Source organism: Ostrea edulis, chromosome 3, assembly GCF_947568905.1.
Source record: "Ostrea edulis chromosome 3, xbOstEdul1.1, whole genome shotgun sequence".
Classification (NCBI taxonomy): Eukaryota; Metazoa; Mollusca; class Bivalvia; order Ostreida; family Ostreidae; genus Ostrea; species Ostrea edulis.
The window spans coordinates 5356303-5369124 of record NC_079166.1 but is presented as its reverse complement, the minus strand read 5'-3'; the positions used below and the strand labels follow the sequence as shown (position 1 = coordinate 5369124).

General features: G+C 33.3%; 1 protein-coding gene across 2 annotated transcripts in view; it reads right to left on the bottom strand.

The window, feature by feature from the left end:
* Window positions 1-242: 242 nt before the first annotated feature.
* LOC130053142 (collectin-12-like) overlaps window positions 243-12822 on the bottom strand; it is a 36610-nt gene continuing 24030 nt past the window's right edge. For both annotated transcript variants that reach the window (XM_056159804.1, XM_056159803.1), the window contains exon 5: window positions 243-522. In XM_056159804.1, coding sequence (XP_056015779.1) covers window positions 266-522 — 257 coding nt within the window. In that variant the 3' untranslated portion in view covers window positions 243-265. The remainder of the gene's footprint in view (window positions 523-12822) is intronic.

The window sequence follows — 12822 nt, the reverse complement described above, 5'->3', positions numbered from 1 at the left end:
ATTCTTTCATACAAGTTTTGCATCAACTCATGGAATAGTACACTTTATTTGTCACACTCACTCGCTCACTTGAGTTATTCATACTCTATTCCATTATTCAACTCATGCATAATCAATGTGGAACAATTCAGTATGTTGTGACTTTTTGTGAGGTTTAGCTAACTGTTCAGACAGCATACAGATGTGAAATGTTGTGAAAAAGTACTTGATGAAAAACGTCACCTATGTATCTAAATATTTCATAGTCAATTGAAGCTTTATTCTACTATTCAAGAGATATTTCACAAATAAATGTATCAAGGTAAAAACAATATCGATCATTCCATTTGCCATTTCTAAACAGTTCAAGACAGTCTTTTTCCTCTGCTTCCGTTGGTAAACCTACACTCGGTTCACCCTCATTCCAGGCGGTGAAGGTTATGGGTACATTGGAGTAGCTCCATCGATATTGACCTTCAATATCGACATCACTTCCTCCCGTCCAAGCTGTACAGTCGTCAAATAGGCTTATTGGACAAGTGTCTGAAATAGATATAAATGATAGTGACCTGCGATTGGTAACATGATGGAATGTATTAGAAGTTATGTTTATGTGGTAATAAATTAAATAGTTTTCTAAAGAATAAAAATTCGACGTTCCAAATAAAATTAATTAACTTATTGACAGAGTACGAACAGGGTAAAGAAAACAAACAGTGGTCGTTCTAATAGCTCAGACATACACAGAACACAACACCAAGAAAGAGCAAACAAATATCATTGATCCATTTATCAAGATGAGGTGCCTATGAGAAGTGAGTCTTGATTAAACGGAGTAATTTATCGTAAAAAAAAAAAAAAAAGCAGGTAAAGTATGGATATAGCAGCCTTACATTTCGACCTAATGATATCTTACATTGGGAAATGATATAATTAAAATGGATATAGACTATGCAAGATACAGTCTTTAGATACAACGAGGTACGGTCTTTAAACCAGATCGTTCAAAGCTGATTTTTCATTAGCCTGTTTCTGTCTCAAACTTTATCATACACATAACAAAAATATGAGAAGTTGACGATGGAGAATCTCACATCATCAACCAAATATGAAACAGATTGAGAAGATTTCATTCTGTATTTTATTTCGATATATCAAATTGACACATGAACTTCTTGGAATAAAAATGGTATGAAATGATAGGCAAACACAATAAACAGTGATCGATTTCATATCATCTATAAGGAATCTTTATCGTGCCAAACTCAGTTTTTGAGATCTTATCTGAAGGACCGCCCCAATTATTTGTCTCTTACGACAAGCAAGGAGTATCGTGAAAATATACATTCTACGAAATAAATCAATATTTGTCATGTTTACGCATTGTGTATTCTGGGGGTGGGGGGGGTGGGGTGGTGGTAATGAAAGGCGAAGATAACAAACTGTGATCAAACTGCTAAAAGCAATACAAAATAGAGTTTGTCAAACACGAACTCTTGAATACAATAGAGGTGGGGTCAGGTGCCTAAGAGGAATAAGCATCCCCATCGACCGGCATAACCATCTTGAACCTTATAAGTTGATCAGGTAAAAGGAGTAATCTGCAATCAAAACCAGTGTGCCCAGAACTGGCCTAACAATCGATATGAAACACGTCAGGGAGCATTTAACCAAGCAGTAAGTTGTCTTGACAAATCAGATCATTATTATTACCATATATTTCGCAAAATGCTGTCTTTAATTGAGATTCTTGGAACCCCCATAACATCAACTTGTTTGTGAGCTGTCTGTCTTGATTGTAAAAACTGATGATCATACGTAGAACAAGCCCTTGTGTATTCAATCAGCTGAGAGATGTAAACACCATCTGCAGGTGATAATGGCATATTGCTACATAAATATCGGGAATTAAAGGCGGTCTCTTTTATTTTCAGTCCACGGGGATATATCGAATCGACGTATGTATCAAATGATTAAACAGATAGCTCTTACAAGTTTATTGTTATTTCGGATTTCAAAAATTTCGATTGAGCATCATTGAAGAGATATTATTTGTCGAAATGCGCATCTGGTGCATCCAAATTGGTACCGTATACGTTTTACATTAAACGTTGGCGATATATCTAAATATCGAATTGATGTCCACAAGATATTTTACTCATGCAGACGCTTTTGAATAAACTTTTATTCTAAATAATATAAAAACAGGTCAGCTGACCAAGGAGAAAAATCGTGCCATGGAAATTCCGACACACTGTTGGAAAGCATGATCATAAAAGACTACAAAGATTTTGACACTATTAAACACCAGCTTGATTTTTATTTCAATGTCAGAGTAATTTTGCGAGGAATCAGAGTGTTGTTAAAGTAATTCCACCCTCCTGTGATGTCATCAGATTTTGCAATGTCAGTGATGTAAGGTGAAGATAACGAACAGTGATCAATCAATTAACTCCTATAAGCAATGCAAAATAGATAGTTGGGCAAACACGGACCCCTGGACACACAAGAGGTGGGATCAGGTGTCTAGGAGGAGTAAGCATCCCCTGTCGACCGGTCACACCCGCCGTGAGCCCTATATCCTGATCAGGTAAACGGAGTTATCCGCAGTTAAAATCATTGTGACAAGAACGGCTTAACAATCGGTATGAAACACGTCAGACAGCATTTGACCCAATGCGAGGTTGTACTGACGAAGTAGATCGTTATAACGACCATAGAATTTGCGAAATGCTGACTTCAATTAATGATTTATTTATATTTATGTATGATAGGAACATTGATTTTGTTTGAGTCTTTTCCTATAGTTATTGTAAAAATCTTGTTAGAAATAAACTATTTCAAAAGTCTAAGTTATAGATGAATTATCAATGATACGTTTAAAAATATTGAATCCAAGGACAGTAACTCCGTTTCTTTTGATTTCTTCATCAAGTGTATTATGTGATAAATTTCCTTTATTTTTTAAAGACATTTTGTATATTTTTGTGAAGACCCAGTTTCCTGAAATTGTTATGAATGCTACTATCTCGTCATAACCAGTTTGTATGGAATCTTAATAACGCTGTTTAAGAAAAATTGCAATTGTCTGACGGTGATATATGATTCTGTTTATGTACGTCTCACATCTTCAAAAGTGTGATGACCTATGTATCTTATTGAATAATTTGTTGGTTTTAACTCTAAGGAATGAAAATAAATACACTTTTTAAACTTGTATCAGCTAACACTGCGAGTATGGAGTTACCTTAACAAAGTAATTTGTCGGGATGGCTGGTCACTATATAAGAATGTTTCCGGTTTTTTTTTTTCGTTTGTGTTGAAGAAGCAACTGCCTATGATGTCAAAAGTCTAGTCTTTAACTTCTCATGAAGAATGGTCGTGTGTAGTGTAAAGTGATACGTTTGGATACGACTGATTTGAGAGTGTTTTACGATTTCAAATTTACTAAAAGTTCTTTAGAATGTTTTAGATTCAATCGATCTGCGTGAACGGATCAAATAATCTAATTTTAATTAGATTGGATTAGAATTCATATTTCATTTACACCACTGCAAGCAAATGCTGTGGTACAGTGGTTGAAACAAGAACAAGAGCATATAGGTGGTAAAGTATAAGGCGACCTATATGTAGAGAATGCAAAGTTTGTAATTAGCAAGTTTAGATGCAGAAGTATAAGTATATCTGTAGGGAATACTGGGTGTAGACTTGAACTTTAAGTATGTTGGCATACAGGCCTGAACTTTTTTTTGACGAAGAATGATGCTTATGACGGCGTCAATTCCTGTCGTAGTGAATTTGAGTTTATAGAGCTGGCAGCATCATTATAAAAACGTGGTCGACAGGGGATGGTTACTGCTCCTAGGTACCTGATCCCACCTCTGGTGTGCATAGACGTAGCTTGGGTTCGAATATTACGGAGGCAGGGGGTCTGGGGGGGCACAGCCCCCCAGAAGCTATCGACATTTTAACAACGTAAAAGGTGGGTTTTTTTTTCCCGAGTCAGCTGCCTCGGTTGCCTCAATGGAAGCTACGCCAATGGTGTGTCCACGGGTACGTGTTTTCTCAACTCTTTTTTATATTCCTTATAGGATTTATGAGATTGATTATTCTTCGTTATCTTCCACCTTCAATCTAAGTATAGAGCTGAGGACCACTGTATGGAATTTTCTGTAAAAGTGCAGTGTAGAAGTCTATCTTATAAGAGTACAAAAATAGGTCAAGTAATAAAAAAAATCCAATTTGTCTCCATTACAAATGACTGTTGAAAGATATGTTTACTAAAGTAAATGTATAAATGTTATACGGATCTGCAAGTGAAATGATACGCATGCGCAACAAAGTAGTGTTAGCGTGATGCGATAACAATTTCATGCATTTAATTATTCCTCTGAATACTCATAATTTGCTTAGTTTGTGTATCAATCGACTCCAAGTCATGAAACTGTATGAAAAACTTATTGAATACATTCACGTATGTAGTGATGGGTATTTTAGACCATGAGTTAGTAAAAATAATGGGCGACCCCCTAGGGAGTTTTGCAAACAAGTATATTTTGAGAGTACATAGTCCCTAGATTATAAATCAGGTTGTTTGATATTTCTACGTGGGGGCGTTTACGAGTTTTGGGGCAAAAACATGAAATTTGAAAAAAAAGTATAGCCGAAAACTGGAAAAACTCTTCAGATCTCATATAGATGTCATTGACATTTTCAAACAAGTATTATGTGAAATTATGTAACCCTTTGATTGACAAGATGTTTGACATAAATAATTGGAGACGTTTATGACTTCTGGGGCTAAAACATGATTTTTTTTCTTTAAAAATCTCCGAAATATGGAAAAGTTTTTCAGATCATATATAGATAATATAGACATTTGAAAACAATTATTTTTTGAAAGTATGTAAACCTATAATGGTGAATAAGATTGTTTGACATTAATGCAAGGGGACCTTTTCAGGTTTTGGGGCAAACTCATGAAATTTGTAATTAAAGCATTGTTTAGAATTGGAAAAACTTCGAGAATCTTACAAATATAATATGGACATTTGCAAAAATGTATTTTGCATTAAAGAACTTAATCCCTTGTTTATATATCAAGTTGTTTGACATTAAGGCGAGGTATATGAATTACTGAGTTATTTGTAAGAGATATTCTTGCATGCAATATTGATCCAGAATTTGTAATCGCATTGCAAATAGTAGTTTCAAACTCTTGAGTCTGTGAGTAACTTCTACAACCAGCCGCGAAAAACACTGCATGAAAAAACGGCTTTACAAAGCAAGTAAATGCAATGTAAATTTTATATTTACATTGCCTTTGAATAACTTTACTGATTTAAGGCAAAGTTGGTAAACATTAACTTTAATTTGACTTAAAGTTAATGTAATGTCCCACATTGTCTTAACTTTACTTCAATGTAAATATGAAATTTCATGGACTTTAAGGTTCATTAAACTTAGTATTTAATCAAGTAAAGCAGATATATGATGTCCTGAAATTTCACCTTTACTTGTCATAAAGTTACCTTCTGCTGACTTTACTAGACAGTAAAGTTCATCATTATACATCTTTAATATTCCTAACTGGCTTTTCTTGGAAGTAAATTTCATCTTTAATAATTCTTAATTGACATTACTTGAAAGTAAATTTGATCATTACTTAAAAGTAAATTTGATCATTTGTCATCTTTCATTCAACTTATCAAATTAAGATTAATCAAAAATGAACAAAAAATGAGATTTCAATAAGCTTTTTTTATTCAAAGTAAACTATCAAAGATATTTTCTGGTACATATAAAAATATTTATTCTACTATTATTAAGTACAACATACATATACTTGTATAAGGGAAAACTAAAATACAATTAAGTCCTTGTCACATTACCCTTTTTTTCAAATTGTCATTACACAAAGAAAATTGCCTGTAATCAAAATTATCATTTTTCAGTATTTTGATTTGAAGATTAATGTGAGGAAAACATCAAATTTAAGATGAAAACATTTACAAAAGTTACTATAGCAATAATTTCAGACCAATTATTCAAAATAGTGAATAAATGTATAAAGAACAATCACATATTTCAAACACAATCACTATATTAAAGTTTGATTTGTTCCAATATCACATTTAAAAACAATAATATTTTCACATAGTTGATATAATAAATTTGTATTTGTAATAAAAACACCTTTGTAAATTTCAAATCAGAATAATATCAAATGGATCATGGTACAAATATTGTGATATGTATTTATACAGAAAATAGGCTTATTGTCCAAGTCCCAATGAAGATCTCGTCTAATTATCCAAAAGAACGCATCTGCAGTCTTGGGTTTGTCTTTGTCTTTTATAGATCCCCCATTCTTGTTTCGACGAGTCTATTTCTTCTTGCAAGACAAATTTCTAAGTATGTTTTAAAGGAGTTGCTTTCCTATGAATATCGGTATGTCAAGAAGCCCTCATCATCTTCTTCATCGCTTGGCATCATTCCATTAGCACACTTGGATTTTGTAAAATATGTAACCTTTTTCTTCTTCCCTTCTGTCCACTTTCTTTGCCAATGGCCTATTTCTTGGTTTCTGTAATTAAAAATGAAAAATTATATTCATACGGAAAATAAAAACTGTACTATATTTGGAATAGGCATGGGTTGTTTGTTTGTTTTATGTCCCGTCGAGAAATTTTCACTCATATTGAGACGTCATTGGTTGTAGGTTTTTAAAGGTCATCTCCGAAAGACCCGTGATTCTCACTTCAAAATCCTGAGCATTTGGCAAAAGAGGAATCACTACTTATGTTTACATCTTAGGTTTGACATGGCTACGAGCGGGGCTCAAATTTACCACCTCCTGGTTACGAAACAAACACTCTACCACTGAGCTACTGCGACCAGTCACAATTACTCAAATATGTAATCGATCAATAATCAACAACTTAAAGAAATTTTGTGCAATTGATTACAGTCAACTTTGCCCTGTAATCGATTGCAATAGATTACTTTAGAGGATGTACTTGATTATTTACTTTAGATTTTTTTATGTGTACATGTATGTAAATATAGAAATGGTGACTATCGTATGTTAATAACTTTAATATCAAACATGTACACGACTCATGTGCATTGTATCAAATCTTCAAGTTATATTCAGATGATTGATTTGTATTGAATTACTTTGAGAGCTTGTAATCGTTAAAACAAAGAGTATTTTAACCATGTACCTGTCCTCCTTTATTATAATGTTCTCTTATTCCAAGTTACTATTGTAAATCAAATCTCAGTTGAACTGAAATAAGAATTTGGAGTAATATTACATATATATATACTGGTATATTAGATGAATACAGATAAATATGACACATTGTTAGCCTGGGCAAGATCAAAAGTTCAATGTCTGATAAAAAAAAAATCACAGTTTTCATGTTGACCCAAATCGATTATCATGCAATAACACAATAGTACTAAATAAGACTATATACATTTTCTAATTCTTATTTTAAATGTTCATCAAAATGTAATAAATGTAATTTCCAATGAGTCACTTCAATCCTGCTCACTTTCTTCCTGCTGAAGTGCTGCAATTATTCATATCATGTATTATAATAAATAGAATATTGGATGGGTGACCGAAACTTGTGAGATTTTTTACCCCCTTCCCTCCCCCAAACTATTTCAATTAAGATTTTCATCAGACATTGAGCTTTTCATCTTGTCCCTTAACTTGCTAAATTACAAAATAAAAACTAATGGTTATTTTTTAATGTTTACCTTCATTATACCAAGACATTGGACTTAAATGTAATAAAGGAAAAAAAGAAATCAAATGTATGAACGAACCAGGAATCAAACCTGGGACCCCTGCAATACTAGTCAGGTGGTCTAACCACTGAGCTACCTAAGCCGATATTCATGGTCCACATAGCTCTAACTACTACAAATATTTACTTTACATTATATATAGAATATCAAATTCAAAAGTTACTTCATTGAAGTGCTAAGCAGCTCCACTCCCTTCATTTTTCAATATTCTAGTTTGTGATGGCTATTGAAAAAAGAACCTGTTAATAGAAATAGAAGATGCGATAATATTATATGATGATGTCAGATGAATATTTACATTTTTCCACAATACGGCTAAGAAGTAAGTCATTTATTAATCCATTTTTTTCGCTTGTATTTGCACTATATAGAATTCAGAGGCGGATCTAGAACATTTTCACAGGGTTTTAAATGTACCTTTTTCGTCCCCAGAGGAGATAATGGCAAGTGATATTTTAATTTACATTTTTGTTAAAAATATTCAACAAAAGTGGGGAGCTACACCTTTCCAGATCAGCCACTGTACATGCAAGATAATAGTAATACAGAACTGTAGTGGAAATGGACAGGAAATGTATGAGTAAACTCGGATTAATCAATCATACAATATACTTATACCAATCCACTACGTTATACCAACCCTGCGTTAACACGTCCTCCGAAAATAACTAACGTTCGACATATAGCCAATACTATACATGTATTAGACTGTCAAAAGTCTTTGTTACAGTGAGTAACTCTCCTTTCTAATAGTAATAGTAAGTGCTTGTTTATAAACAAATTTCAGCTACCTACCTGGTCTCCCGAAGTCGATCGATGGGGGTCTCCACCTCAGTAGATAAAAGCCCCTTTCTATTTCTTCTTTCCACATTTTAATAAACAGCGCAATTCGCGCAAAGCACGTTTTAAATTAATTGGATTACAATGCACCAAATATGGTGAGGTAAACAACGTAGTTGCTAACTCGTTCAAATATTAATTCGATGAATCCAACAAAAGTTCAAACCCATGTGAGATTCAATGAGGAGTGTAGTGGGGAAAAGATTGGGATTATCCAAATTTATATCATTTAGACATTTTATAAGATCTTACCGAACTTTCACAGGAATATGCAGACGTATTGAATTAAATTGATTAATGAAGTAATAAACCGAATTACCAAAGGAATGAATGTGATTGCCGAACCGAAATGCATCATGGGATGTAAACAAGATAATCCGCCAAAATGGGAGAACAAAGACAAAGGGAGAAAAGTAAGTACAAAAGCGTGCTATTCCATGGTGCTACTTTTTATTCTTTGATATGAAGCTTCAGATCATTTGGGTCATATTGCTTCACAATCTAACTGATTGTAGTTGTAGGCCTGTAGATTAAGGGAAATACTGACCCCAGGATCATGAGCATGAGGCCCAGGCTATGCTGAATTTGTATATGGCCTACTTGCATTGAACGATTGGTGCTAGATGTAAACGGTGTACACACTCAGTGCCTAGAGAGTCTGAGACGTGTAGTGGGCTCAATGTTTCTTCTGTGACTTGTGACTGAGTGCCAACTTGCATCAACCTAATGTGTGGTTATTTCATCAAGGGCGGATCCAAATTTTCAAAGTTGCAGGCAGTGAGGCTCCTTGAGAGGTGAGTCACACTTTAAAAAAAACGCGGCAAAGGTGATGACATAGTACATATATATTAACAACACCAATTTATTACTTAAACTTTAGAATAGCCACTTATCATTGCTTATGGTATCTTATCATCAGCTGAACATGGACATGACAGTGAACTTGACCGGTGATATGTATCATATATGTATAGTAATGTTACATGACCACCTGAGATACATATAGGTAGTAATTTTATTTATTATGGTTTGGTCATAGTTTGAAAGAAGTGCACGACTGTTGTGTATGTAGCCACACTCATATGAAATAAGTACATGACGGTTGTGCAAATGACTGAAGCAAAATTGGTAAATGACAGCCAAGCGAGTAGCCAATTACATCATGTGTCCAACAGTTGGGAGTATATCTCACAGATCATCATCTTTACAATAGCTACAGTGTGGTTGAGTGAAAAGAATTGATGATTTACATTTTACAGTCATATGAAGTTGTATGTTTACTTTTATCATAATGTCCTTCTCAGTAAAATGGAAATTATCAAGTAAACAGGTGGTGTTTTATTGCAGTGCCAGAGATCATACATGCATTATGGCCCTCCAGTCCTGAGACTCGCAAACTAGTGTGTAAGAGAAAGCATCTGATCCAACAAGAAGATCGTGTGGACACTGGCAGAATTGTCATTTTGAAATGGGTGAGAACTAAGTATCATATTTCAGATGCACACTGTATTCTCTGCAATACACAGATTTTACGGTCCAGTCCTCAAATGTTAATTCTAATTTGTGTATGTTTATTATGTTGATAATGCTCCATAAATAATTTATGGTTCATAGTATATATGTCATGGGGTTAAAATACAGTTGTCCGAGGTCTGGGATCTAAAGTTTATGGGGTGGACTAGTTAATTTTCACCCTCCGTTTGCCTCCAATAGTCCGTCAGACCAGCAGTATCAAACAGAAGAAAAATATTTTAAAAGTATAACAATAAAAACATTTTGGAAGGAAGCGTGTACTTTTAATGATTGAAAACAAATTGAATGTGTTTTATGAAAGTGAATTTAACGAAATTCTCGGACTAGTTATAGATTAAAAGTTGATTTTTTTTTTACTTAATTTTTTTTCTTGAACAGTTATCTGCCCTTTAGAAAATAAGAAGTGGAAAAACCCCAGATTTTCTAAATATTTCCGTGGTAAACTTATTAATTTGAAATCATATTTTGATAAAAGAGTAAGTTTGTGCAACTTTTTACCAAAATATCTGGATTAAAGTCGAATCGTATTATAAATTATTTGAATGAAATATGTTTTCCCACATACTTCAATGTAAACTTTAAGGCGTGATTTATCGATTAGTAATCAAAATTTTGAAAAATCTTGTGGTAGAATATTTTGATTTTACCGACCCTTCAAAATGATACAAAGATAAGAAAAATCCCACCATTCATTTATTAGATACAAAATGGATCAGTTATGGATGGTCTACCTTAAAGTTATGGACTAGTGAATTTCTCAGATCAGTGAATGTTTTATGAAAATTCAAATATCTGGTCATTGTATACTATAATGTTGGACAACTTGTTTATTAGAAGATTGATATTATGAAAGATAATTGTAATGTGGTGTCTTATTTCACAAAATTAAAGATTTATGTTAAAAAATGTATATCATTGATCATTAATGTATGTTATATATTTTTCAGCAACCAATGCCCTCAAAAGATGCATATCCGAACTCACATTGGAGATACCTGATAGCAGCTTTGGATAAGAGTTGCCTTGGAGATGATTATTGACGAAATACCTAGTTTTTGAAGAAAAAACCCCCAATGCATTATAGGAAATACGGAACTTAAATTAAGTCACATTAGCACTATATCGTGCCTTTTTGTTAGACACTAGACATATTTAAGAACACTTGTTTTTTCTGCAGTGAAGCACTAATGTATCTTCATGTGAAGTTCATCGCGAATGATCAACCGACATATTCTGATATACTCGACATTTAACAATTGTTTCTGTTGAGTCTGTGAAATTATATTTACAAAAACATTAATCTCATAAAATAAATTCACGATCCAGTGATCGAACCACTAGACCGTTACAATGATGTGTATTTTTGCTATGCAAACATTATGTGATATTATGTTTATGGATTCCTGTATTGTTGGCATTGTTGGAAACACAGTTGGCAGTCTAGAAAAAAATATGTTTATGCATAAATGTTTCAGGCAAGGACAACGTATATCCATTTACTTAACGTAAGGCACTGTTTTTGACTTTATCACGGCATCATGTACATGATACCGCTTTGTGAAGTCAGCACACACTTTTTTAAGTGTGAAGCTTGACACATAGAGCACATGGTATTGACACAGCCACTTCATTACCAAATACACAATACCGCTTTGTGAAGTCAGCACACACTTTTTCAAGTGTGAAGCTTGACACATAGAGCACGTGGTATTGACACAGCCACTTCATCACCAAATACACAATACCGCTTTGTGAAGTCAGCACACACTTTTTCAAGTGTGAAGCTTGACACATAGAGCACGTGGTATTGACACAGCCACTTCTTCACCAAATACACAATACCGCTTTGTGAAGTCAGCACACATTTGTTCAAGTGTGAAGCTTGACGCATAAACACAATAAATTTATCCAATATACATGTTGATACATATTCATAATTTTTTTTCCCATTTTTAACATAATGTGTCCACCTTCATGATTTTGTTCATTATTGGCACACTTTTTCATGCAGTGCTTTTTTGTTATTTTATCTTCCAAAACTGCATTGTACAAATATTAATTCTATTTTTTTTAAACATATTTTACCTGGTATTTGTATAATCCATATTCAAATTTAGTATTAAAGTTAAAAAAAAAATCTGCGAATTTTTGTAATTGTTACAAAAGCATGAATTAATCTTTGTTATGTTGTTTCACCATTTTGAATTCTGTTATTTTATTGAATATATATGTACTAAGTAAATATACAATGTTCAAATAATTGACATGAAATTGGTGTAGAGTAAATGTATACTATGTTCAAATAATAGACATGAAATGGGTGTGTGAATTATGTGTTCAATTTAGAAATATTAACTGAATTGAAGATGCGCAAGTAAATTATAGGGGGGGGGGGTAAAAGTTTTGCATACAAATATATGGGGAAAATCTTTAAAAATCTTCTTCTCAAAAACTACTGGTCCAGGAAAGTGGAAATTTACATGAAAGCTTCCTGACATAGTGCAGATTGAAGCTTGTCTAAATCATGGCTTCCGGGGATAAGTTAGGGCCGCAATAGGGCATCAAAGTTTTGAATAGAAATATATAGAGAAATCTTTTAAAATCTTCTTCTTAAGAACCATTGAGACAAATAAGTTAACATTTACA